This window comes from Neofelis nebulosa, chromosome 6 (genome assembly GCF_028018385.1).
Source record: "Neofelis nebulosa isolate mNeoNeb1 chromosome 6, mNeoNeb1.pri, whole genome shotgun sequence".
Taxonomy (NCBI): domain Eukaryota; kingdom Metazoa; phylum Chordata; class Mammalia; order Carnivora; family Felidae; genus Neofelis; species Neofelis nebulosa.
This window is the reverse complement of record NC_080787.1, coordinates 33909711-33936406: the sequence shown is the minus strand read 5'-3', so window position 1 is coordinate 33936406 and position 26696 is coordinate 33909711. Positions and strand designations below refer to the sequence as shown.

The following is a 26696-nucleotide window of genomic DNA, read 5'->3' as shown; positions in this document are numbered from 1 at the left end:
TCTCCCTAAACCCAGGATAAAATTCCCCCCCAAACGGAGACCGAGCTGACTTGATCTGGAGAAGGAAGATAGTTTATTTAATTTAGTGTAACTGTGGCTCACAATTCTGTGTTCTTTTTCCATGTTGGGGTGATTAGGAACCCCATCAATCCCACCACATCTCCTCTACCATAAATCAGGGCAATTCAGAGATATTTCTCTTGGCTGGGGGACCTGCTGGCTTCTCCTGTTCTCTTGCTTTCTCCTCGTACATCAGGATCCTGGTTGAGATGGGAAAAGACAGAGGGATCAGGAGATAGCCTTCTCAAGAGAATATGTTTTAGGCTACTGTGAAAGTCTGGAAGGGGCGCCTGGGTGTCTCAGTCAGTTGGGCAGCCAACTTTGGCTCAGGTCATGATCTCACAGCTCATGAGTTTGAGCCCCACATAGGGCTCTGTGCTGACAGCTCAGAGCCTGGAGCCTGTTTCAGATTCTGTCTCCATCTCTCTGCCCCTCCCCTGCTTGAGCTCTATCTGTCTCTCTCTCTTTCTCAAATATAAAAAATAAAAAACATTAAAAAAAAAAACCTTTTAAGAAAGTCTGGAAGAGGATGGGGGTTGTTATGGTGGGAGGAAGAGGAAGGAAAGCGGAGATGGGAGAGCTTGGGGCTGTGGGGACTAGAACAATGGGTAGGGATAGGAACTTGGAAGGATCCCTCAAAGAAGGGAAGAAATGGATGCTGACTAATGTGTAGGTGAGCCTGGGGACAGGGATAGGGGTGAGGGGAAAACAGGTAAGTATAGGAGAGGTTGGAACTGGACCCTCACATTTTTAGGATGGCAGATCTCTTTCCCAACATCATCTTGAGAAAGTCAGAGTAGCTGAAAGTCTCCCCAGAGCCGCTGGACACCTCCCTGATTAGTTTCTTCAGCTCCAGGTGGGTCTTGGGGACTCCGAGTTTTTCCAGCATTCGCTTCAGGGACATGATATCTAGAGGCAGCGGATGGGGGTGAGAGGAGAGGAGCCTCTGTCTCTCTCTGTCCTCACCTTCACATTCCCATTCTCCTCCCTCCTACTCTGGTAGCTGGGCCCTCTCCCAAACCACTAAGAACTGCAGGAGACACCTCCCTCTTCCTGGGTCTGCACACTTCCCCAGATCACTCTTTTCTCACCGATATCTCCGTTTCCATTCAGGTCAAACTCCATGTATTTCTCTGGGTGAGGGGAGAAAGCAGATAGGGTCAGCGCTGGCTGGAGGGTCCTCGGGAAGGGGCACGGCAGGGGATTGAGAAAGGAGTTGCTAACCAAGCCCTAGGTGGGGAAGATGTGAAAGGAGAGGTAGGGCAGCCTGAGGAAGTGCGGGTCGGGTAGAGGGGCCCTGTTAAAGTGTAGGGAAACAGAGAGGGTGCTGGGCAGGGCAGCCCAAGGAAAGGGACGGCAACTAGGGGGGCAATAGGGGCAGCCTCCCTTCTTCCCACCATAAATGTAGATTTTGTGTCTCTGCTGTCCCTTCTCTGTCCTTGGGGAAATCCTGCCCTCCTCACTCCTCCCCTCCCTCCCCCCTACAGTTTTCCCCTCACTCTTGAAGGCTTCCAGTTTGGAGAGCAGATCCTCATCACTGCTATATTTGGGATCATCCAGGAATTGCTGTTGGGGGAGGGGGGGAACAAGAGGCAGGATAGGTCCCCTGGTCCAGGGTTCCCTTCCCACAGGCCCTGCCCCCTTAGATCTTCCTTTTACCTTGTTGATTTCATCCAGTCTATCTTCCTGCTGGGCCTTCAGCAGCCCGAAGGCTTTTCCTCCTGAGGGGGCACAAAGGTTAATGCTTCCTTACCTCCCATTCCTCTTCTTACCCCCACACCCGCCCAGGGCCATCACATTTCTGCCTTCCTAGGCCTGCTCACCACCCCCAGCCCCTGCCCAGATCTGTCCATCTCTTTACTCTCATTTTAGGCTCTGCCAATTCTACCTTCCCTACCTTGTAAATCTCTGGTGTGGCTCATAGCTCAGCAGCTGCTGGAGAGGCCGGTGGACTGGTGGGTACAGACCAAGCTGGCGCCCTCTGTCTCCTCTCCCATCAGCCTCTTCTGAGGCCTCCCTCCCAGACTTCCCCTTTCCCCTTATTCGCTTTTCCTCTAGTCCCAGGCTTCACTTCCCCATCAGCTTTTGCTGACAAGAGCACCCCAGAAGGAAGGGGGGGGGGGTGGCTGCAGGATGGAGAAGAGAAAATAGCATTCTCCCAAATTCCTCTTAAGGAGAGCCCAGTGTGTGCATGAAAGAAAGAAGCCTTGGGGGCGCCTGGGTGGCTCAATCAGTTAACTCTCCGACTTTGGCTCCGGTCATGGTCTCCCAGGTTCGTGAGTACAGCCCTGCATCGGGCTCTGTGCTGATAGCTTGGAGCCTGGAGCCTGCTTCAGATTCTCTCTCTCTCTCTCTCTCTCTCTCTGACCACCAATGCTCATACTCTTTCTCTCTCTCAAAAATAAATCTTAAAAAAGAAGAATAAGAAAGGAAAGAAGCCACTGGAAGTATGGCGGTAGGGGGGGACGGAGGAGTATTTATTCTCAGGAACAAATGGTCTTTGAACAGGTCCAGAGGGTCAGGTAACCCTCAAGGCTTGCATTTTCTCAGGTTTCATGATTCTGGGTATGCAGGTTTGGATAGACAGCTGAGGAAGGGCTGACTGAATTTTTCTAGGCCATGAATGGGAGAAAAATCTGAAGTCCACTGGCACATCTGGGAGGAATGCAAGATGTGAGGGATCAGAAAGGGAGAGAAGCTTCACTCTCTGGTCTGGCAGTTCCACAGAGGCACTTGGAAATGTGGAAATGTCTAACAAACGAGTTTTTTTTTTTTAATCTTTATCATTTATTTTTGAAAGACAGAGACAGACAGACAGACAGACAGACAAAGCTTGAGTGGGGGAATGTCAGAGAGAGAGGGAGACACAGAATCTGAAACAGACTCCAGGCTCCGAGCTGTCAGCACAGAGCCCCACGCAGGGCTTGAACCCACAGACCACAAGATCATGACCTGAGCCGAAGTTGGACGCTTAACTGACTGACCCACCCAGGTGCCCCCAAATGAGTTTTATTTGTTCACTTTAGGATGTGCAATGTAACCCACTCATCTTATCTCCTTTGAAATATTTAGTGAAATCTACAGAGCTCAGGAATTCGAGAATTTAAGTGGATTCTTTGGAGGAACTGAAAGTGTTACTGAGAGAGACAGCATTTGTAGACACAAGAGCCAGGAGGTGAAACCAACATTAGGGATATGTGTGTGCGTGTGGGGGGATGCCAGCCACCGTGGGTTCAAGAGAGTGGATAAGTAACCTCTAATAAATGTCTTCACTACATGTATACGCTTTCCTTTTTTTGCTGTATGGGTAGTTGCTTCTAGGGGAGGGGAGGATAACGCATTCCCCTCACTGAGACATTTTGTTCAAACTCCCCACCCAGAGCTCTACCCACCCTGCCCCAGCATTGATGGAGACACCTTTCCTTCTCCTCTTCCTTCCACCTTATTTCCCCTTCTGCAGCCGGGAGTATTTACTTCTCACTGCCCTCTCCCTGACCCATGCAGGTCAGGGGAGATGCTGGGGTGAACTCTGACTTTTTGACTTCCCTTTATTGCACCTGCCTCTAACCCTTCAGAGAAAGCTGCAACCCTGCACTCAGGTCTCATCGCCTAGTGGGAGGAATTCATTTCCTTATTCATACATTTATTCAACAAATATTTATCAAGTACTTACTATATGCTAGCTCAGTGAACCAAACAAATGTCAGTTCTTGTCCTCATGGACAGTGTAATTGCGGCAGACAGACAATAAAAATAAATATATTGGGGGACCTGAGTGACTCAGTAGGTTAAGCATCCGACTTCGGCTCAGGTCATGGTCTCGTGGTTAGTGAATTTGAGTCCCGCATCAGGCTCTGTGCTGACAGGTCAGAGCCTGGAGCCTGCTTTGGTTCTGTGTCTCCCTCTCTGTCTCTGCCCCTCCCCTGCTCGTGCTCTGTCTCAGTCTCTCAAAAATAAATAAGCTTAAAAAAAAATTAAAAATAAATAATTAAATATATTAGAGGCATCTGGCTGGCTCAGTCAGTGGAGAATGTGACTCTTGATCTCCGGGTTGTGAGTTTGAGCCCCATGTTGGGTATAGAGATTACCTAAAAATAAAAAATTTTAGAAATGATAATCATTAAAGGTGGCAGGAACCTATGCGGAAAAACAAAGTAGGGAAGGGGGACAGGAAGTGCTATGGTGGACTGTAGTATTAAATAGGGTGATCAGGAAGGCTTCTCTGAGAAAATGATATTTGAGCAAAGATTTCAAGGAGCTATGGAAAAAGCCCTGTGGCTATATGGAAGAGGAGCATTTCAAGCAGAGGGCACAGCAAGTGCAAAGGTCCTGAGGTGAGAATATGTCTAGCTATCTGGAATATTCACGAAGCAGCAGGATGGCCAGTGAAGCTGGAGCCAGGTGTGTGAGGGGAGACGGCCAGATTGGGTAGGGCTTTATAGGCCATTGGGAAGACTCTGGTCTGTATTTAGGGTGTGACTGCCTTCTAGACTGGTCTTTCCATCAAGGATGGTTTGGCAGACTACCACAGTGGGATAGATCTTAGATGCTCAGAGAAATGTCTGGGGATAAAGTGTCCCTGCTCTGACATGGGACAAAAGTGAAGAGAAAGACTCTTTTGAAGGGCAAAAGGGTAGAGAACAAATCCCAGCCAGAACACAGCTGTGGGGAAAGCCTGTGAAGAACAGACATGCAAGAAGACATCTCTCACCCCAACTCAGAGCCCTACCCTCTCAGCTGCAGAGAAGACTAGCTCATAGTAGGTAGGGGTAAAGGGAAGGTGGGGCTTCTGGGCACAGGTGGGAAATAGCTGTAGGGGTGCATTTAGGGGCCTGCTGCAAGGAATGCACGAGAACTTGGACATAGGGGAAGTAGATAGCTCTCTGACAGGCTGCAAGATCTAGAACTGAACTGAGATGTGCAGAATCCCCTTAAGATAGTGGCTCTCAGTGAGTGGCCCTTCCATCAACATTAACATAGAAGCAAGTTAGAAATGCCCCTTGTTGGGCCTCAGCGCAGACCTACTGAATCAGAAACAGTGGGGAGTGGTCCTAACACACTAGTTTTGTTTTGTTTTGTTTTTTTAATATTTTTTTAACGTTTATTTTTTTTGAGACAGAGAGAGACAGAGCATGAATGGGGGAGGGGCAGAGAGAGGGAGACACAGAATCCGAAACAGGCTCCAGGCTCTGAGCCATCAGCCCAGAGCCCGATGCGGGGCTCGAACTCACGGACTGCGAGATCGCAACCTGAGCCGAAGTCGGACGCTCAACTGACTGAGCCACCCAGGCGCCCCCACACTAGTTTTTTAACAAGTGCCTCAGGTGATGCGGATACACCCTCAAGAGAGCCACTGCCCCAAAGCAACAGAGGTGCCCAAGCCTGCAAGCCTTGCTGAACCCAGGCTGGAGGCGTCAACTTAGCTTAAGCTTGGTTTAGAGGTCAGCCTTGGAGGAAGAAAAAAAGGAGGAGTCACTGAGGCCAGAGTGTCCAGCCAAGGAGTCAGGGAGATGATGCTGAGCTGGCTCAGGAAATGACCCATTAGATGGGGCATCTGGGTGGCTCAGTCAGTTAAGCCCCGACTTAGGCTCAGGTCATGATCTCACAGTTCGTGGGTTCGAGTCCTGTGTTGGGCTCTGTGCTGACAGCTCAGAGCTTGGAGCCTGCTTTGGATTCTGTGTCTCCCTCTCTCTCTGTCCCTTTCCCGCTCGCGCGCACTCTCTCTCTCTCTCTCTCTCTCTCTCAAAAATAAATAAACATAAAAAAATTAAAAAAAAAAAAAGAAACGACCCACTAGAACCCCATGAGAACCCCATGAGATTAGAATCCCATATGAAACTAGCACTGTGTTGCTAAGGGCCCTTGTTATGATTCCGTGCTCTCCTGGGTAACAGCTGCTTAGAATTAGGCTCCATGGAGTGTGCTTACAGGAAAAAAAATATACTGGCCAGAAAACTTGTCTGTGTGTGTGTGTGCTGGAAGTCTTCTGTTTGCCCCTCTGCTCTCCCTCTCCCACACTGCTCTCTGCCCCAGGAAACTGACCTGTACAGACCACACCAAGGGCACCTGTGGCTTCTAGCCAGTTTTGGCTGATGGAGAGCCTGGCACATTACATGTATTGCCTTGTCAATAACCACATCACAGTTTAAAGTTCTTTGTAAGTTTATTTATTTAATTTAATTTATTTTTTAATGTTAATTTATTTTTGAGACAGTGCGAGAGATGGAGTGCAAGCAGTGGAGGGGTAGAGAGAGGGAGACACAGAATCCGAAGCAGGCTCCAAGCTCCTAGCTGTCAGCACAGAGCCCAATGCAGGGCTCCAACTCACAAACCGCAAGATCATGACCTGAGACAAAGTCGGACACTTAACTGACTGAGCCACTTAGGCACCCCTATTTATTTACTTTTTAAAAGTTTATTTAAGTAATCTCTACACCCATTTGCGGCTCAAACTCATGACCCCAACTTCAGAACTCCCATATTCTACCGACTGAACCGGCTAGGCACCTCCACAGTTTAAAGTTCTTATTTAAGGGGTGCCTGGGTGGCTCAGCTGGTTAAGCGTCCCAACTCTTGATTTTGGCTCAGGTCATGATCTCACGGTTTGTGAGTTCAAGCCCCACGATGTGCTCTGTGCTGACAGCTCCGAGCCTGGAGAGCCTGCTTCGGATTCTGTGTCTCCTTTCTCTGCCTCTCCCCCGCTCATTCTCTCTCTCTCTCTCTCTCTCTCTCTCTCTCTCTCTCTCTCAAAAATAAACATTAAAAACATTTTTAAATAAATAAAAAACAAATGTCTTGTCTTTTAGGGGTGTATGGCTGGCTCAGTCACTTGAGCTTCCAACTCTTGATTTTGGCCCAGGTCCTGACCCCAGAGTTGTGAGATCTAACCCTGCATGGGGCTCTGCACTGAGTGTGGACTTTGCTTAAGATTCTCTCTCTCCCTGTCCGTCACTTCCATTCACTCGCTCTCTCTCTAAAAATAATAAGGGGCGCCTGGGTGGCTCGGTTGGTCAAGCATCCAACTTTGGCTCAGGTCATGATCTCACAGCTCATGAGTTCAAGCCCTGCGTCTGGCTCTATGCTGACAGCCCAGAGCCTGAAGCCTGCTTGGAATTCTGTGTCTCCCTTTCTCTCTGCCCCTCCCCTGCTCACACTCTGTCTCTCTCTCTCAAAAAATAAATAAACATTTGGGGCGCCTGGGTGGCTCAGTCGGTTAAGCGGCCGACTTCGGCTCAGGTCATGATCTCGTGGTCTGTGAGTTCGAGCCCCGCGTTGGTCTCTGTGCTGACAGCTCAGAGCCTGGAGCCTGCTTCAGATTCTGTGTCTCCCCCTCTCTCTACCCCTCCCCCACTGGTGCTCTCTCTCACTCTGTCTCTCAAAAATAAATGTTAAAAAAAATAAAAACAAAAGTGAACACTAAATTTCATGGGAGAATAAAGACATACATTCATAATTGTTTTTTTTTTAATTTTTTTAATGTTTACTTATTTTTGAGACAGAGAGACAGAGCATGAACAGGGGAGGGTCAGAGAGAGAGGGAGACACAGAATCCAAAGCAGGCTCCAGACTCTGAGCTGTCAGCACAGAGCCCGACACAGGACTCGAACCCACGGGCTGTGAGATCATGACCTGAGTCAAAGTCAGATGCTTAACCAACTGAGCACCCAGGTGCCCATAATTTTAAAAATCATAAATGACTTGTGAAATGGGTTTTTTCCTGCTTATAGAATTTGAGTAGTTATCATGAACAAAAGCTGTCAACCGCTTTTATTGTATTGATTGCGATGGTCAGATGGATTTTCCTCCTTAATCTCTTAATGCAATGAATTGCATGAACAGAATTAGAAATTGCATGAATAGTGAATTACTTTCATAGGATAAACACTGGTTAGGTTGTTTTGTATTATTTATTCAATTTTGGTTTAGGTTTTTAAATATTTTTATTAAGTTCTTTTTTTTCTTGCATCTATGTTCATGAGTGAAATTGTTTTATAATTTTACTTTCTCAGTTTGCCCTTGCCTGGCTTTTGTATGAAGATTACATTAATCTCATGAATTAAGTTGAGAAACTTTTCCTGTTTCCTGACAGCTAGAATAATTTTTAAATTTTTTTTTAATGTTTATTTATTTTTGAGACAGAGAGAGACAGAGCATGAATGGGGGAGGGTCAGAGAGAGAGGGAGACACAGAATCTGAAACAGGCTCCAGGCTCCGAGCTGTCAGCACAGAGCCCGACACGGGGCTCGAACTCACAGACCGTGAGATCATGACCTGAGCTGAAGTCGGTCGCTTAACCGACTGAGCCACCCAGGCGCCCCTAGAATAATTTTTATATGACTGGAATGATCTCTGGTTTGGAAGTTTCATAACTATCTGGGTTTGGTGGGTTTTTTTGATGGCTAAATTTTTTTTCTAAGTTTATTTAAGTAATCTCTACATTCAACGTGGGGCTCGAACTCATGACCCCAAGATTAAGAATCACATGCTCTTCTGACTGAGCCAGCCAGGCACCCCATTGGTGGCTAAATTTTTTTTATAAAGTTTTTAATTATTATTTATTTATTTTGAAAGAGAGAGAGAGTGCAAATGTGGAAAGCGCAGAGAGAGAGGGAAAGAGAATCCCAAGCAGGCTTGGTCTTGTCATCTTGGGGCCTGATGCAGGGCTTGGGCTCAAACCCACAAACTGTGATATCATGACCTGACCCGAAATCAAGAGTCACCTTAAGTGACTGAGCCACGCAGGCACCCCTGGTCAGAGATTTTTTTAATATTAGTAGTCTTTGTAAATATATATATTTCTCTGCTCTATTTTTTCTTTTCTTTTCTTTTTTTTAAATGTTCGTTTTATGTTTGAGAGGGGTGGCAGAGGGGCAGAGAGAGAGGGAAACCAAGAATTCGGAGTAGGCTCTGTGCTGTTAGGACAGAGCCCGACCAGGGCTCGAACCCATGAACCATGAGATCATGACCCGAGCAGGAGTTGGACGCTCAATCCACTGAGCAACCCAGGCACCCCTCTATTTTCTTCTATATTTCATTAATTTTTTTTTAATTTTTTTTAACGTTTATTTATTTTTGAGACAGAGAGAGACAGAGCATGAACGGGGGAGGGGCAGAGAGAGAGGGAGACACAGAATCGGAAGCAGGCTCCAGGCTCTGAGCCATCAGCCCAGAGCCCGACGCGGGGTTCGAACTCACGGACCGCGGGATCATGACCTGAGCCGAAGTCAGACGCTTAACCGACTGAGCCACCCAGGTGCCCCTATATTTAATTAATTTTTAAAAATTTTTATTTGAAGGCAAACCATAAGAGACTCTTAAATACTGAGAATAAACTGAGGGTTGATGGGGGGTAGTGGAGGAGGGGAAAGTGGGTGATAGGCATTGAGGAAGGCACCTGTCGGGATGAACACTGGGTGTTGTATGGAGACCAATTTGACAATAAATTTCATATTAAAATTTTTTTTTTATTTGAGAGAGACTGTGAGTGGGGGCCGGGGTAGAGGGAGAGAGAGAATCCTAAGCAACTGTGGGCTCAATTTCTATCTCACGAGTGTGAGATCACTACCTGAGCCAAAATCAGTTGCTTAAGCAACTGAGCCACCCAGGCTCCCCTATTTCATTAATTTCTAAAAGTATCTTTATTATTTTCTTCCTTAGTTTTTTAGGATTGTTCTGTGCTCTTTTTCTAATTTCTTGAAATACCTGTCCAATTCAATGACTTTCGAATTTTCCTTCCTAATATACACATTTATTTTTTTCATGAATTGTTCTAGCTACATTCCATAGTTTAGATAGGCAGTGTTTTCACTGTCATTCAGTTCAAAATATTTTATTTTAATTTTTTAAAAGTTTATTTATTTTGAGAGAGAGAGACAGAGAGAGGGAGAAAACAAGTGGGGGAGGGGCAGAGAAAGGGAGAGACAGAATCCCAAGGAAGCTCCATGCTGTCAACATAAAGCAGGATGTGGGGCTCAAAACCAGGAACCTTGAGATCATGTCAAGATCAAGAATCAGACACTTAACTGACTCAGCCACCCAGGTGCCCCCAGTTCAAATATTTTAAATTCTATTATAATATCTTGTTTAACATTTTCATTACAGGTAGATTTCTAAAGTTTAAAAGTACATTAAAAAACATTAAAAAAAATTTCCAAGCATATAATAAATATTCTTTGTTATTGTTCTTAAATTGTCATGGCTTTTGGGCAGCAATTGTGGTTTATATGATTTTGATTCTTTTTTTTCTAAGTGTCTATGTTGTACCTGAAAAAAAAAATACATATTTTCTAGTTTTTCTAGGATCCTACATATTTCTTCTAGATCAAGCTTGTTAACTATCCAGTTTCACTCTTCTGTGTTGTTAGTAATTATGTGTCTGTTTGATTTGTCAGTTTCTGATGGATGTGAGTTAAAGTTTTCCTTTAATATTGTAGGTTAATTTTTTTTTTTTTTTTTTAAAGAACCTTGTACTGAGAATCTGAGGGCATCTGGGAGTGGTCCCAGCCAGTCTGGTGGAGTCAGGGAAGGCTTTTTGGTAGAGGTAGCAATGGGTCCCCAGAGGAAAAAAGGTGAGTGCGTTGCCAGCCTTGGCTCATTCCCCCACCCAGAGAGAAATGGGGGGGAAGAGAGTGAGATGGGTGGGGGAAAGAGATGTGCTGGAAGATGGGGAAACAGAAAGAACATAGAGAGAAATGGGGGAAGAGAGAGACAGGACTGGAGAGATAGGTACCTGGCACATGGTAGGCACTCACCAAATATTTGCTGAATGAATGAATTAGTGAATAAGCAAATGTATGTGTGTAGGGGTGAGGGGGGCTGGGTAAAGATGTGTAGAGAGATATAGGGTGTGGATAGAGAGATAGGGAAGAAACAAGTTATACGAATAAAGATAGTGAGAAGAAGGAGTTGTGGACACAGATGTGGGAGATACAAGAGAAGGGGAGAGGTGAAGAAAGACATAGGGAAGATGAAGACAGAATGGCTGGCATGTGGACGGAACTCAGTAAAAGCGCTGTTGAATGGATGGTTGAGCCTCCACGCTTGGAGAGGGAGGTATGGAATGGATATTGAGAAGAAACCACACTGTCCATTAGAGAAGCAATTGTACTAGTTTCGTACTGAGGTAACGAGGGCCTTGACTAGCAGTGAGAATTAAGAGGTGGGAAAATACCCAAGATATTTCAGAGGCAGAATGGACAGGATTTGGAGATGGATAGGATCGGGGAACTGAGGGAGAAAGTAGAAAAATACAAATCCCAGGTTTTTTTTTTTTTATGTTTAATTACTAATTTTTGAGAGACAGCACAAGCCAGGGAGGGGCAGAGAGAGAGAGAGAGAGAGAGAGAGACAGACAGACAGACAGAATCCCAAGCAGGCTCCAGACTCTGAGCTGTCAGCATGCAGCCCGACGTGGGGCTTGAACCCACAAACTGTGAGATCATGACCTGGGCTGAAGTCGGACATTCAACTGACTGAGCCACCCAGGCGCCCATATAAATCCCACGTTTTCACCTTAAGTGATGGGGTGGACTGTTTCCATTCACCGAGATGGGGAATATAGGAAGCTGACCCAGTTTGGGTGGACACGGATGATTTTGAAATGCCTGTGAAACACTCTGGAGGAGATATCTAGAGGGCAGGTAGATATTCTGGACTCAGGTGTCAAGAAAGAGGCCTAAGGGGCACCTGGGTGGCTCAGTCAGTTAGGCGTCCAACTTTGGCTCAGGTCATAATCTCATGGTTTGTGAGTTCGAGCCCCGCATCGGGCTCTGTGCTGACAGCTCAGAGCCTGGAACCTGCCTTGGATTCTGTGTCTCCGTCTCTCTCTGCCCCTCCCCACTTGTGCTCTGTCTCTATCAAAAATAAATTTTAAAAAATGTAAAAAAAAAAAAAAAGAGGCCTGAGGTGAAGGTGTAGACAGAGATGGAGATACAGACTGGAGACTTGACAGGGAATAAGAAGTAGTAAAAACTGGCTACGTACAATAAGATTGCCTAGGTGAGCCCCATGGTAGATGCTCAAAATTTGTTGAATGAAAGTGAAAGAGAAAAAACTCAGAAGTCTCCAACAGCTGAATTGTGTGTGAAAGCACATGCATAGGTTACAGGAGTCTGGAGGGACTCAGGCCTGATCGATTTATGTCCCTGGGAAAGGGGAGGTAAGATTCCAACCATGGTAACATGATTTACGGTGTAGGCCATGTAGAATCAAGGTGGTGGTTGGAGTAGACAAGGTAGAGCAACTGTGAAATTAGTGTATTGAAAGATCATTTGCAAGACATATGAGAATTTTCATACAACCCAGTTGTACATCACTGGATGAGTGGATACATAAACTGTGGTACATCTGTATTATGGAATACCACTTGGCAATAAAAAGGAACAGGCTACTGGGGCACCGGGGTGACTCAGTCAGCTAAGCATCAGACTCTCTCTGTCTCTCTCTTTTTAACGTTTATTTATTTTCGAGAGACAGAGAGTCAGTGGGTGAGGGGCAGAGAGAGAGGGAGACACATAACCCGAAGCAGGCTCCAGGCTCTGAGCTGTCAGCACAGACCCTGATGTGGGACTCTAATCCAAGGACCGCGAAATCATGACCTGAGCTGAAGTCAGATGCTTAACTGACAGAGCCACCCACATGCCCCAACATCAGACTCTTCATTTCAGCTCAGGTTTTGATCTCATGGTTTATGAGTTTGAGCCCCACATGGGGCTATTCACTGACAGCATGGAGCCTGCTTGGGATTCTCTGTCTCCTTTTCTCTCTGCCCCTCTCCTGCTCTCTTTCAAAAATGCATAAATAAGCATTAAAAAAAAACAACCAAGCTACTGATACATGCAACAATAAATGAATCTCACAGACATTATACAGAATGAAAGAAGCCATATGCAGGAGTGTGTACTATATGATTACACTTACATGAAGTTCAAGAACAGAGGCATAATATAGGGATATAAATCTACAGGGGTATAAATCAGTGGTTGGTTCTGGGAGGGGAGAGGGATTGACGGAAAAGAGACATGGGGGAATTTTCTGGGGTGATGGAAATGATCTGTATCTCATTTGCAATGTTGTTTACGTGGATGTGTAGATTTGCCAGAGGATATCAAACTGTACATCTAAGATCTGTGCATTTTACTGCAAAGAATTACACCTCAATGTTTAGAAATACCATTTACATGGACATTGAGTCTCCCAGAGAGATAGCAGAGGCTGGAACAGAGAGGAAGCTAGAGAGTTAGGTGCCTGCTCTTGGTGAATGTGAAGGAGATTAGACAATGAGGGCAAGGAGACTGAAGGTGGTGAGGTCCGATGCAGGAACCTCAAGAGTAGCTGTGGTTAGAGGTTGAAAGTAGAACCTGGGGGCCACGAATTAGTTGAAAATGTTTAAAAAGACTTGGCCAGAGGAGAAGTCCACCACATCTCACCACTACCAACACAGGAAGGAACCCCAGGTGAGGTGGGGTGGCTGTGCTAGGATTCCAGAGTTCCTTCTGTGTCTTCACTTCTTTTCCTGCTCTGAGCTCTGAGTTATTTGTTAATTGGTCCTGGCCACCCTCAAGGCAGCCTAGAGTGAGGTGTTAAAGAAGCTGGATCAGAGGGGTGCCTGGCTGGCTCAGTCAGTAAAGCATGGACTCTTGATCTTGGGGTTGTGAATTCAAGCCCCATGTTGTGTAGAGACTACTTAAAATTAAAATCTTTAAAAAAAAAAGTTGGTTTCAAATAAATAAATAAATAAATAAATTAGATCACAGATGTATATACATCCACTTCACAACTTCTTTATTCATTGGCTTTCCTCTTGAGTCCCTGGTAAAAAGTATCTTTGAAAAATTCCATCCTTGTGCTGATTAGTGCATCAGTTCCTGTCCTGCAGGTTAAAGTTCCTTAGAGAGTCTCAGAGTTATTGAAAAGGGTCCTTGAATCTACACTTCTACCAGGATTTATTGTAGATGGACTTAAAAAAAAAAATCCAAGTACAATCTTTGGAATCCACAACATTTTTGGATATTGGAAATCTTAGGTACAGAAAAGGGGTAGAGAGAGCAAGATACCCTTGAGTTCAGGCAGAGCTTAACCATGGTCATCCTAGCCCCAGACTGGGGAGGGGCTAGGGACTAACATACACTGAGCATCCAGGACAGTGAAGTCTGGAAATTGACAGATGCTATTCACATTCACAGATGTGTAAGCAGGGGAACCAGGGCTCCAACTTAGGCTGACTTGACTTCAAAGCCGCATTGTCCTGAGACATGGAGCAGTGCCATGTGATTGAGCGTGTACTGTAGCAAGTATGGAGTTTTATCTTCAGGCCAGTGGCGCTTCCCAGCCCTACAGCCCCAGTCCACTGGTGGTGATCTCTGCTCCCTCCTCAAGTTGCTTATCATAGTTGAGTAGAAGAAACCATTTCTTCCACATTGACTCTTTGGGGTGGAGATGGTCTGTTGATAGGATGAGGCAAGGTAAGGGACTGGACGGAAGCTGGAATTCAGGCCCTTTTGAGAAAAACCACTTCTAGGTGTCTCAGGACTCCCCAGGCTCCATGACCACCAGGGGGCAGCCCTTGCCTAGCCATGACACCTCAATTCCACACCCTCAGGTTAGAGGCCCTGAAGAGGAAGCCAGTCTCCTGATGGAGAAAGATGGAGTCAGTCCTTCCCAGATGATGTGGCCTATGTTCTTGTGCAGGTGGTTCAGAGAGGTTAAATAATTTGTTCAAGATCATATAACTAGTTTGTTGGGGATTTTGCATTTGAACCCAGCCTGACTCCAAGCCAGCATTCTTAACCATGCGATTACTGTTTCCCCAAGACAAAACTCCAGATCACTGCAGGGAAGACTGGGAATTGCAATCCATGAATGTATTGTGAAACAGAGCTAGAAACAGGGACACAAAAGGAAGAAGATGTATTAATATAAAAGGAGCCAGAACTGTGGGGTGAGGGTTGTTAACCCTAACCCTAACCCTAACCCTTTGTGCCCATGTCTCATGTGGAGCATTGTATACGTAACCCTCCTTTTCTAGCTGCTGTGCTATCTCATTTGGTGTGCATTTACAAGAATGTGTGGTATATTCTTGTACCAATCCCTATATAACCCTAGAGTTATGAACTCAATGTCTTTCCTTCGTGTCTGTGAGAATATTTTTCATGTAATGAGCACTTGGTAGTTTCTCAAGAAATGCTAGCTAAGTAGTGAATAAAATAATAAATGAGTCGGTTTACTGGTGGGTGATAAGTGCTTGCAGAACACAATAGGGTAAAGCAGCCCTCAGCGAGAGGTATATTCCTTTAATGGAGACCTGAATATGAAAGAGTACAAATCTCTCCATCCCTTGCACTTGGCCAAACCACCCAAGTCCACACAATCTAATTAAAACAGGTTGATTGCTATGCAAATGAACCTTCCAAACAAAGACCCTAGCAACCACCTGCTGCCACCACCAATCAGCTTGCTTCTCTTAATCCCCTCCATTATAGAATTTCTAGAGCAGCCTTGGAGGAGGGCCAGCCTAAAGGGAACAGATGGGATGGGCCTGGGCACTGCTGAGCCAAGATGAGGGAAGTAGGTTAGCTCTGAGCCCAGGAGGGTTTCTGGAGCCTTATTCTGAGTAAAGCGTTGGTCTTCTTGAACCTCAGAAGATAGGGGAACCACATCCTGGTCTCACCCACCCACCCTCGTGTTAGCAGCCATCTAAGCCCCACCCTAGCCCTCAAACACTTGGGTCACTTGACCGTGTTTTGCCCCTACCTCCTAGTGACCCAGATACTGCCATTAGCAGCATCCTCTCTCCTCAGGGAGGCAAGAATTTGATGCCTGAGGTCCTAGGCAGTTGAGGTCCTTGACAAGTGATGTGAGAGTCCCGTGTGTCATAGGAAGCTCCCCACCTCCATCTGGCAACCCTGGCCACGAGTAGCAGGTTGTTCTTTCTCCACCCAGAGCTTACCGCTCAGGTCCCCCTCGCCAATTGAAACAAACACCCTCTGACATGCCCCGGATGCTGTTGCTCATCGTTATCATGGTCCATCCAGGTGAGAGGGCTTTCTCCCAGAACCCTGAGGGGGTGTGCGGCTGGGAGGAGGGTGGATGGGGGGAGGCTGACTTGGAGGCCTGAGGGGAGTGGCCAGGAAAGGAAACTGGGAGCAGGTGGGGCCCTCCGTAAAGCTGATGCAACGCGGACACCCCCCAGTTCACAATTCCCTCCACGTCTCCGTGTTGTCCGCTGGGAGCGTCACTCCCCAGCTTCCATCCCAGAGGCCCTTTCTTCTCAGCTGCCACCCTAGTAAGATAAAGTTGAAAGAACCAGTATAAAGGGCTTAAAGAAGGAAGAGGTGAATTTTTTTTCTGAAGGGGTCAATTTTAATTTGATGAGTTTAATAAGCCTATTAAACAAGTCTTATTATCTAGGGTCTAGATGTAATTAGGAGTTTGGGAGACCTAATTAACTCTAAGGGAAGTTTCTTAATGAAACTGATTTTAATTAACTGAGAGACTTTAACTATGAGCCATATCCATTAACTACATGCAGTGTGGACTCCAGACCCAAAGTTTTGGCATCAGCTGGGAACCTGGGGCAAATTCTCAGGCCCTACTCTAAAACCACTGAGTAAATGTCTCTGGGGGTAGGGCCCAGGAATCTATTTGAACAAACACTCTGGGTGATTCCCATGTGCTTTCAAATTTGAGAACTTCTGAAATAGAAGAATGGCAGGTGAATTTCATCAACTAGAGAATCCAATCGGAGATTTTACTAATTGGTTTAATTCATCAATTTGGATGAGTTAGATAGGGATTTTCATCAATTATAGTCACGTCGTCACCAGACGACTTAATTAGTTAATGCTCTTTAACAAAAAACAAAGTAGCAAGGGTGGTGTACTATATATAGTATGTCACTGGTGTGAAAATAATACCTGGAATAATATAGTTAATTATTAGTTAACTAGGGAGCCACGTTCATCAATGAACTTCAATTTAATGTGACAGGTTAAATTTCAGCAAGAACCTACTAGTGAATGTAGCAGGGGAGTGATGGGAGGGGGCAAGGATGACAGTTGGTATAAGAAATAATTTGAAAAACTAATTTTTATTATTTATTTATTTTAAATATTTTGTTAAAGGTTTATTTATTTTGAGAGAGAGAGAGAGCATGAGCAGGGGAGGGGCAGAGAGAGAGATAGAGTGAGAATCCCAAGCAGGCTCTGCACTGTCAGTGCAGAGCCCCACATGGGGCTTGAACTCACGAACTGTGAGATCATGACCTGAGCTGAAACCAAGAGTCAGGTGCTTAACTGACTGAGCCACCCAGGTGCGCCAATATTTATTTATTTTAGAGAGAGAACATGATTGATCGGGGAAGAGGGACAGAGGGAGAGAGAGAGGTGGGGGGAGAGAGAATCTTAAGCAGGCTCCACACTCAGCACAGAGCACGACGTGGGGGCTCCATCGCATGACCCTGGGTCTGTGTCAAAATCAAAAGTTAGATGTTCAAGTGACTGAGCCACCCAGGTGCCCCTGAAAAACTATTTAAATAAGCAATGTTACGAAATTAGCCTGGTGGAGAGAAAAGGGTTTCATGAGGTACCAAAGTGCTTGGCCCTCTGGGTCCTCCGTGAGTTGGGGACACAGCTGGGATATTCTACGGCAAGCTCTTGGTCCTTTCTCTTTACTGTAAGTGGGGAAGCATTTCTCTGGGTCTTCTCTCTGCCTGCCAGGATCCTGTGTTCTCTGGGTGTTCCAGCCCCTTGAGATTCGTACCCAGGAGGGCTCTGCTGCCCTCTTGCCCTGCTCCTTCAATGCCAGCAGAGGGAGACTGGCCATTGGCTCTGTCACGTGGTACCGGGACAAGGTGGCCCCAGGGAAGGAAGTGAGGAATGAGACACCAGAGTTCAGGGGCCGCCTGGCCCCTCTTGCCTCTTCCCGTTTCCTCTGTGACCACCAGGCTGAGCTGCACATCTGGGATACCCAAGACTGTGACACTGGAGTCTACGTGTGCAGGGTGGAGGTGCTGGGTCTTGGTGCTGGAACAGGGAATGGGACTCTGCTGGTGATAGAAAAAGGTGAGGTGGGAGGCCCCTCTCCCCGGAAGTTGGGAATCTTTCCCTGAGGGCTCCTGCTCTCTGTCCCTCCCTGAGCCTGTGCATGCTTCTTCCTGAGGCCCCCCCTTACCAAGCCCTTCCTTCTACCGCCTACATTCAGGACCTCCTTGGCTGGGGGCCAGCACAGTCCTCCTCCTTCGGGCGGCATTCTATGCCTTCAGCTTTATCTCTGTGGCCATGGGCAGCACCATCTATTACCAAGGAAAATGTAAGGAATGGGGCCAGGGCAATAGTGGAAGAGAGCTGGAGGAGGGGGAGACAGAGACCAGGAAGAGGAGGGCTGTGGCGATGGGCAACCCCTGTTGTCTCTCCTGCAGGCCACTGTCACCTGGGAACATGCTGCCACTCCTCAGATGGCCTCTGATGAGTGATTCGAGACCTCAGCCATCCCAACCCTCTTCAAGAGACCCCAATAAATCCTTCTCTGCCCCACCACTAACTCCTTATGAGTCTCATGTTTTTCCTTTTCCATTCTCCAGGTACCCAAAAATGTCCCTCTCTGGGGTCCCCTGACTCTTCCTAACTCTCCCTTCTGCCAAGCCTGGCCTGGAAAGGTCCAAGGAGCGACCTTCCCAGTAATTGTGTCTGGAGCCTCTCCCATCACCATCCAGGACTCAACACCTCCACCTCTCTGGGGTGCAGGGGGCTAGGTCTGATTCTGCTGAGAAATGGGGCATATGGAATCGGATTAGCCCCACCTGTTAACTCCCCATTCCAGCCAGGCTCACACATGTACTCTTTCTGGCCTTCAGGGAAGCTTGGGTTCCTAAACACCTGAGAAATCACTACTCGACCCCAGAGTGGGTGGGAAGATAACCTTGCTTAAGTTTTGATGGCGGTCATGCTGAAATGGGACTGAGTTGAGTTGAACTGAGAACCCCAAGGCACAGAAGGTGGTGAGACCACGGTCTTTACTGGGTGGGCCACAGTCCTGGGTTGGGGGAAGGCATTTGGGGGAGCTCAGGTGGATTAGTTCTTGGCAATGCAGGCATAGTCACTGCTGGGGTCCTCCTTGGAGCCTTCCCTTTGGCTGAGGCCAGGCCCCTCACGGCAAGGCACGGACAGCAGAGATGCGTAGTGGAGCTCTTGCTCCGAGAGCTGGGCCTGGGGCGGGGGTAGAAGGTACTGCTGGGAGGTCACTGGAGGAGCCCCCTCCCCTGGGTCCTTCCTTGTGCTGCTGCCCACCCTGCTGTACCTCATTGCCTCCTCAGTGCCCCCTGCCCTCTGTCTCTACCAGCCTAAACTCCTGCTCATTTCTCTCATTGCCTTCCTCCCTGCGTCTCTGTTGTCATTATTCTCTCTCTTTTTCCCTCCCCCTGCATCTCTCTCTTTCTCCATCTGATTTTCTCTCTCACTCTGTCTCTCTCACTGCTTCCACACTCTTTCTCCTTTCTTATTACCTTTTCCTTTCTCTATACCCTTTCTCTCTGCTTTTCTTCTCATCCTTATTTCTCTTTTTCTCCCCCTTTTTTTCTCTGCGTCTCTGGCTCTCTTGTGCTCCTGTGTTCCCTCTCTTCTCTTGCTCTCCCTTCTCAGCCCTCAGCCTGCTCGTCCCCATCACCCACTCCCCCGGCCCCGGACTCACCCAGCTCCTCTCCAGCCTCCTCACTGGAAGAAAAGAAGAAACTCAGCAGGGCCCCCCCCTCCCCCATCACTCTCCCAACCCCAGCGGTGTTGCCTCACTTGCTGACATCTCTGTGGTTCCCATGGCCCAAACCAAACGCCCGCCTGCCTCTCTCTTTGGACACCGTCCTCCCCTCTCTCCCACCCTCCTCTCCCAGGGTGTGTGGGAATTGACGGGGCCTTCTGGGAAAGCAGCGGGAGAGGGGGTGCGTGGGGGCAACACGGGGCATTGTGGTGGGCGAATGAGGGAGGTGAGGCTGGGGCTCACCTTTCCGATGGAGCCGACACAGACAGGCAGACAGAACGACCACAGCCAGGAGCAGGAGCCCCCCCAGCCCCAGGCTGCTGCCAAATAGGTAAAGGCATATACCTGCGGCGAGAAGGGGTAGGTATCAGGGACCCATTTCTCCCTTCAGCTTCCCCCATCCTCCTGGTTGGCAGAGGGTATCTCAGCTTCCCTATCCAACAGCGTTAGAGGCAGAAAAGCAGACTCAGATTCTTCATCCCGGATCTGGTTTATCTCACCTCCTACCAGAGGTGCCCACCTCTCACCTGTTACCTCACCCACACCCATGACCACCGGCCCCTCAGAGGCTTCCCACTGCCATCTGTGCCGTCTCTGGGCCTCCCCATGAGGTCCCCTGCCCACCTGGACCGAGTGTCCTCTGACCACCTACTCATGAACGCACACACTGCTGTTTACCCACAACCCTCCCCTGTGCAGAGGGCTACCTTACCCTCTTTCCATTCCTTAAAAGCTGCCATTAGGTAGAGCACTGAAGACTGGCCTGGAAGTCAGGAAACCTGGTCCCTGCTGTGCTAGGCTAAATGGCCCAGGGAGAGTCACGTGCCTCAAGTTCCTCATCTGTGAAGTACGGGGCCCTCTGTTACAATTGTTCCAGGGCTGAGGAGCCCCACTTATGTGCCAACCCTGAACCGGGCACTTTCCATTTGTCACTGCGAATCCCCACAACGTAGGGTACTACGGTGCCTGTTTCCCTGGTGGGGAACCTCAGGCTTGAGTTCAGACTCTTACTTACAAGGAGGTTCAGCCCAGAAGTGGCAGAGCTGGGGTTCAAAGCCAGCTGTGTCAGCCCCAGCATATACCCCTATTCCTCTGCCCTTGGCTGACCGGGTAGTTGATAGGGGCCTCTCCAGCACGGGATGGTTTTAGGTTCTGGTGAGTGGCTGTTGGAGGAGGAGGAAACACGGTTTTGAGTGTGTGTGTGGACCCGTGAAAAACAGGGAGGGTGGTGTCCAGGACTATCTGGCAGTTGGGGCCGCTCCCCCAGCCCCAGAGCCACTCAGGAGAGCAGGGCCCAATTCGGGTGGAGAGCCACTTCCCATGGGCAGATACTGCTAGGGCTGAAGTAGGGCATGGAGGAGTGTCTGGGCCCCATAACTTCCCCTCAGGCACTTCCTGCCCCGTAACCACTGGTTCCTGTTTGAGGACAAAGAGGGGTAGCTGACTTCACACCAGAGCCAGCTGCACTGACCAGGGTCTAGAAACTGGGACCCTCCTGGGTTCAAGAAGAATGCTGGGGGTGTGCATGTGGTTGGATTGGGGAGCAGAAACACAGGTGGAGAGGAGAGAGCCTGAGGTAGCCACGAAGAGAAGTGGGGGCAGAAGTGGATTGTATTAAATTCTTTAGGGAGCAGAGGCAGAGGCTGGACAGCAGATGACTCCAGGGCCCCGGGAACCTCAAAGCCATACTCTCTTCCCTCAGCTTCACCTCACTGTGGGGTGTGACTGCCTCCCCTCCCCTCCCCTCTCCCCCCCCCCCCCCCCCCGCCCCTGCTCCCCAGGGTTCCTGTTCTCTCCAGGCTTGTCCAGAGTCTGCGGCCTGCTGGTAGACAGACCAGTAGACAGACGAGAGACTAGATGTACATGAGTACTGCTGATAGTCTAGGACAGAAAGCTGATGGTGAGTCGGTGTTGGGAAAGGAAGTGTGGACAATCTAGGTGGACTTCTTGTAGGAGGCAGCATTCTGCGGTTGAGCACAAAAATAAGGGCAGTGATCCAAAAACTTCTGGACAGAGACCTGGATGAAGGCCTCTTAGTGGTACTGAGATGGAGAGGGAGATGGGTGCTGGAGGACTGCACACCCAGTTCTTGAGGAGGGTGAAGACTGGGGACCTCATGTGGAGGCAAGAGGAAAAGGAGGATATCTGATGCTTGGGTCCACATGCATTTGCATTTCCTTCTTCAAATTCAGAAACTTCCTGGCATTTCTTCCCCTTCCCCCTCCCCCCCACAAGGTTACCCATGCTGGATGGTGGGCAGTATTTAGGGTTGCTTTTGAAAAAATTTTAACACATTTTATTATTATTAAAATGCTCAAACAGAACAAAATTGAGACAATTTTACAGTGAACATATCCCTACCACGTAGACTCTAAAACTGACATTTTCTATAGTGCTTTATTACATACCTATCTATCTCATTTTTTGATACCTTTCAAAGTTGCAAACATCAGTACATTTTACCTCTAAACCTTTTTAAAAGTTAACTAATTTTTAAACGTTTATTTATTTTTGAAAGAGAGTGAGCGTGCGTTGTGCAAGCAGGGGAGGGGCAGAGAGAAGGTGACAGAGGATCTGAAGCAGGCTCCCTGCGTTGACAGCAGAGAGCCTGATGCAGGGCTGAACTCATGAACCGTGAGACCATGACCTGAGCCAAAGTCAGACGCTCAATCAACTGAGCCACCCAGGCACCCCTGCCTCTAAACCTTTTTACCATGCTTATCGTTGACTTGAGTCAAGCTTTTGTTTCCCAGTTTCTTTTTTGGGGGCTGAGGAAGGCAAGATTTACATACACTAAAATGCACAAATCTGAAGTCAGCACTCAGCTTTTAAACTGTCTTGTGGTCAGGGCTCTGGAGGCAGACAGCCTGGGTTCAAATCCTGACTCTGCCACTACCGTGTGGCCTTCTAGAAGTTCCTTAACCTCTCTGTGCCTCAGTTTCTTAAGGTTTGTGTCAGGATTAAAAGAATTTCTATGTATAAAGTGTGTAGGTCAGTGGCAACCATATGCTAACTGCTACTTGTATAATAGCGTTATTATTATTATTATTATTATTACTTAATGACAGAGATGGGGCGATGATCTAGGACCACCTCCAACTTCCTTGGACCTGGTCCTTCCTCCCTGTAACTCCCACTGCACTGTCTACCATACCATTTGTTGGATCCTTGCTGCTTTGTTTTGCTCACTCATTCATTCATTTGTCCTTTCTTCATTTATTCATAAACATTTAGTCTCACCTACTGAATGGATGGGGCTCATGCTAGACAGCAAGGCTCTTTGAGGTGGGGCTATGCCTCACCGCTCTCCTGTCTACACTCTGTGTAGCAAGGGAGGTGATGCTCATTTCCATCCCTCCTCAGAGAGATGATAGTCAGTGGTGAGGCTGAGGCCCCTTTCAGCTGCTATTTCTGTGGACGGGCTGAACTCTGCTGCTCACCAGGCTCTTGGGGTTAGGGGTGAGCAAGGGAATGGAAGGAGGAGGTTGGTCCAGTGTGGGCATAAGTTCTTCTCAGGAACACAGCCATCCATCCCTCAAGTTCTCAAGGACATGGACACAGTCCTTCCTCCAGCACCCACCGCCGGGGTGTAGAAGAATGCAGACTGTCCTGGAAATCTGGACTTCTGTGTTCTCATTGCAGCTTTGTTGCCTGACTTTCTGTAAGCTGCCTTCCCTCCCTGGGCCTCAGTTTCCCTCCCTGCTGAACCAGATGATCTCTAAGGCCCCCCTCCAGCTCTAACCTGCAAGCCTGTCTCTTCACCCCAACTCCTTCCCCAGTTCAGAGAACCCGGGCATCCAGCTGCCCCACCCCAGCTCTGGGTAAACAGGAAGCTGGGTGAGGGGAGCAGGGGTGTGCGGAAAGTCCCAGCCAGGTGTGTGGGTCTATGGGGAGGGGGTGGCCCCACCCCTGAGGTATGAAAGCCCCCCTGCCCTGGCCCTGGCTCAGTCTCCATGGGGGCACTGGGGCTAGAGGGCCGGGGTAGGAGGCCCCAGGGGAAGGGCTGCCTCCTGCTGGCTGTGGCAGGAGCCACCTCCCTGGTGACCCTGCTGCTGGCTGTGCCTATCACTGTCCTGGCTGTGCTGGCCTTGGTGCCCCAAGAGCAGGGAGGACAGGTGAGTAGCTGCAACCAGCCCTAGGAGGGCTGTATGTGGCTGAGGCTCACTTACCTCTGGCTATGCCTGGGGGGCCTCTTGCCCCATCCTGCTCAGTTGGCCTGGCTGTCCTCGGTGGGGATGCCTTGTCTGTCTCTTTGCTGGCCCTTTTTCCAAGATCCTGTGATGCTGTTGTGTTCTGATATCTCCAAGCTCCTTCTTTGCTGTCTGGCTGGCTGTTCTCCTCTTCCCAAGACATACTCAGGCCTCTGTCTCTGCCCAAGTACATATGTTCTGCTTGTTGTCCCTTCCAGGGAGATAGATGTATGTTGGGGATGGGACTGGTAGGAAAAACCCTAAGGCCTGGAGCTTGGGTTTATGTTGGGAGGGGTGGGGTTGGCATCAGCTAAAACTGAACTCTGGGCACTGTGACCCCACCCACCCAGGTAACAGGGACGGCTGACCCGGGGGCACAGGCCCAGGCCCAGCAGCGATTGGGTAAGAGCAGACCATCACCCCCTCCCCTGCTCCAGCCCTTCAGGGATGCCCAGCTCCCATTCATCTGCATCCCCAGAAGAGCTTTTCCTCCCGGAATCCAGGTGCCCCATCCTTGGGCCCTGGCGCTCGGTCCTCTCAGGGGGACCATGCATGGATGGCCACCCTGGCCCCCAATCGTGGACTCTTCGCCCCTTCCAGGGACACAGGTGCTGCCAGAGGAAGAGGCAGGAACAGATTTCAGCTCCAGGCTCCCAGCTGCCCACCTCATAGGTAAGGATCTCATAGATAGTCATAGGTAAGGTTCTCATAGATAGTCAAAGGTGCAGTTCTGCCCGCCCGAATCCCTTTGCTCCGTTATTGCGGGGCTGTGTTTCCGACCTGCTTCACCACCGCTTGTCCCTAAAGGGCCCACCTTCTCCCTATTCGCTTCTTGCTTCCCTCCTGGAGCAGGCAAAACCCGGCCTGGATCTCCCCACCACAGCGCCCCGTACCCCACAATCTGGTGCTATTAGTCCCCTTAGTCATAATCATTGCAGGGGTGGCGCCACGGTCTTCGCCCCCCACCATCCCCCACTCCCGGCTCGGGCGGGGGGTGGGGAGGTTGAAAGTCCCTGCAGGGGGTTAAAAGTCCCCATTCTCCTTCATGCTCACCCTCCCAGAAGTCCCGGGCCTAGATCATTCCTCCGGGATGGGGTTCCCGAGAGCCGACAGGCCCGTTTCTCTGCAGGTGCTTGGACGAAGGGGCAGGGGCTAGGCTGGGAGGCCAAGAAAGAAGAGGCGTTTTTGAGGAGCGGGACGCAGTTCTCCGGCGCCGAGGGACTGGCGCTCCCACAGGACGGCCTCTATTACCTCTACTGTCACGTCGGCTACCGGGGTCGGGCGCCCCCTGCCGGCGGGGGCCCCCTCGACCACTCGGTCACGCTGCGCAGCCGGCTGTACCGGACCGGTGGCGCGTATGGACCGGGGACTCCCGAGCTGCTGCTGGAGGGCGCAGAGACCGTGACCCCGGTCTTGGACCCGTCCCGGACGCACGAGTACGGGCCTCTCTGGTACACGAGTGTGGGCTTCGGGGGCCTGGTACAGCTCCGGAGGGGCGAGAGGGTGTACGTCAATATCAGTCACCCCGATATGGTGGACTACAGGAGAGGGAAGACCTTCTTTGGGGCTGTGATGGTGGGGTGAGGGCCGCCTGCGGCCCTGGGGAAAGCGACTGCATGGCTGGAATGTGTGACCCAGCCCAGATATTGGGGACCCGGCCTCCAGGGACCCCGTGGCAGTGGGAAAAATGTAGGAGACTGTTTGAAAACTGATTTCGAGCCTGAAGAAAATAAAGAATGTAAACCTTTAGTGTTGCCAAATACAGATGCTGAGATGCTAGTATGTCTTAATTCAGGGTTGGTAAGAAGTGTTGGTAAAATATTCTTTTTCTGGTTGCTTGAAACAATCAAATCAATTCCTATGGCCTCTACTCTCTGAGAAGGCCATCTGTGGCGTTCCCACCCACCTCCTTCCTCCGAATGCACTTGTCCCAACCTTAGCCCATTTGGAAGGTGGAAGAAGGGGATCTCAAACTGCAAAGCATCTCCAACCATCCTTATTCTCAGAGCCACATAGTCCTCAGCAGACTCCACACTGCATTTTCTCTTGGGTCCCTTCTATCAGTGACAGGGGTCATTACAGGGGAAGGCAAGCATTGCTCTGGAAGACGGAGCACAGAGTGAGGAATGATCCCTGAGGGCCTAGCACTTCTCCCCTGCTGCCTGCCTGGTTGTCTGAAGGCCCCTTTAGCCACTACCTTCAAGGAAAAACACAGCTCTGGGGGGTGAAGGGAGGAGACTGAAAGAGAGAGCTGGGGCGGGGAGGGTACCTGAGGACACCAGGGAGAACTCGAGGAGGAAACTCTGTTGGCCACCTGGCCCTGTCCAGGGTGAGATGGAAAGTCCTCACCCCTTGTTCGTACTTCAGCTGTGCTTTCCATGCACGGGCAAGTATTGGGGCCCCGGGGTGAGTAACAACAGCCCCATCACCCCATGACACACTTTCAGCTCCAGGCTGGAGGAGGCAGAGAGGGACCCAAGGCCCTAACTAGGTCACCCCAGTGGGTTATCCCACTGCGGCAGACCACACGGTTTCCCCCTGCCTGGCAGCCCTGGCAGGAAGGAAGGGCCAACTTCTGAACCCAGTGGGGACTCCCACTCCCTGGGTCTTCATTTCTGACTCCATATTTGTCTTTGACTCTGTGTCCAGAAGAGTCTTCCTGGGGACAGAGAGTGCTTTTTTTCTCTTTTCAGCTCACTC

At 49.1% G+C, this 26696-nt stretch overlaps 4 protein-coding genes and 1 long non-coding RNA gene across 13 annotated transcripts; 2 read left to right on the top strand and 3 right to left on the bottom strand.

Annotated features, from left to right (window-relative positions):
- Window positions 1-54: 54 nt before the first annotated feature.
- On the bottom strand, window positions 55-2251 carry AIF1 (allograft inflammatory factor 1). 2 transcript variants are annotated; one of them, XM_058733304.1, is made up of 6 exons: window positions 1958-2240; window positions 1720-1781; window positions 1560-1626; window positions 1152-1193; window positions 807-969; window positions 55-260 (listed from the first exon to the last, which is right to left on the bottom strand). In XM_058733304.1, the coding sequence occupies exons 1-6, from the start codon at window positions 1980-1982 to the stop codon at window positions 176-178; spliced, it is 444 nt and encodes a 147-aa protein (XP_058589287.1). In that variant the 5' UTR covers window positions 1983-2240; the 3' UTR covers window positions 55-175. The 2 variants fall into 2 exon arrangements, with proteins under 2 accessions (XP_058589287.1, XP_058589288.1); XM_058733305.1 differs by lacking the exon at window positions 1152-1193 and having other exon boundaries at window positions 1958-2251.
- An 11793-nt stretch (window positions 2252-14044) lies between these two features.
- On the bottom strand, window positions 14045-17781 carry LOC131513930 (uncharacterized). Its single transcript, XR_009262874.1, has 2 exons — window positions 16163-17781; window positions 14045-14937 (listed from the first exon to the last, which is right to left on the bottom strand). It is a non-coding gene; the product is annotated as an uncharacterized LOC131513930 (long non-coding RNA).
- On the top strand, window positions 15530-18909 carry NCR3 (natural cytotoxicity triggering receptor 3). Of its 3 annotated transcripts, XM_058733288.1 has the most exons (4): window positions 15538-16091; window positions 17775-18119; window positions 18259-18366; window positions 18476-18597. In XM_058733288.1, the coding sequence occupies exons 1-4, from the start codon at window positions 16049-16051 to the stop codon at window positions 18520-18522; spliced, it is 543 nt and encodes a 180-aa protein (XP_058589271.1). In that variant the 5' UTR covers window positions 15538-16048; the 3' UTR covers window positions 18523-18597. The 3 variants fall into 3 exon arrangements, with proteins under 3 accessions (XP_058589272.1, XP_058589270.1, XP_058589271.1); XM_058733289.1 differs by lacking the exon at window positions 18259-18366 and having other exon boundaries at window positions 15530-16091; XM_058733287.1 differs by having other exon boundaries at window positions 15531-16091; window positions 18259-18909.
- A 143-nt stretch (window positions 18910-19052) lies between these two features.
- LST1 (leukocyte specific transcript 1) lies at window positions 19053-25209 on the bottom strand. Of its 5 annotated transcripts, XM_058733297.1 has the most exons (7): window positions 25050-25202; window positions 23976-24607; window positions 20822-20969; window positions 20519-20646; window positions 20050-20151; window positions 19744-19766; window positions 19053-19283 (listed from the first exon to the last, which is right to left on the bottom strand). In XM_058733297.1, the coding sequence occupies exons 4-7, from the start codon at window positions 20544-20546 to the stop codon at window positions 19128-19130; spliced, it is 309 nt and encodes a 102-aa protein (XP_058589280.1). In that variant the 5' UTR covers window positions 20547-20646; window positions 20822-20969; window positions 23976-24607; window positions 25050-25202; the 3' UTR covers window positions 19053-19127. The 5 variants fall into 5 exon arrangements, with proteins under 5 accessions (XP_058589280.1, XP_058589277.1, XP_058589278.1 ...); XM_058733294.1 differs by lacking the exons at window positions 20519-20646; window positions 20822-20969 and having other exon boundaries at window positions 25050-25209; XM_058733295.1 differs by lacking the exons at window positions 20519-20646; window positions 20822-20969 and having other exon boundaries at window positions 23976-24207; window positions 25050-25209.
- On the top strand, window positions 22973-25775 carry LTB (lymphotoxin beta). Of its 2 annotated transcripts, XM_058733291.1 has the most exons (4): window positions 23637-23921; window positions 24347-24398; window positions 24597-24668; window positions 25126-25775. In XM_058733291.1, the coding sequence occupies exons 1-4, from the start codon at window positions 23760-23762 to the stop codon at window positions 25578-25580; spliced, it is 741 nt and encodes a 246-aa protein (XP_058589274.1). In that variant the 5' UTR covers window positions 23637-23759; the 3' UTR covers window positions 25581-25775. The 2 variants fall into 2 exon arrangements, with proteins under 2 accessions (XP_058589275.1, XP_058589274.1); XM_058733292.1 differs by lacking the exon at window positions 24347-24398 and having other exon boundaries at window positions 22973-23921; window positions 25126-25265.
- The last annotated feature ends 921 nt before the right edge of the window (window positions 25776-26696 follow it).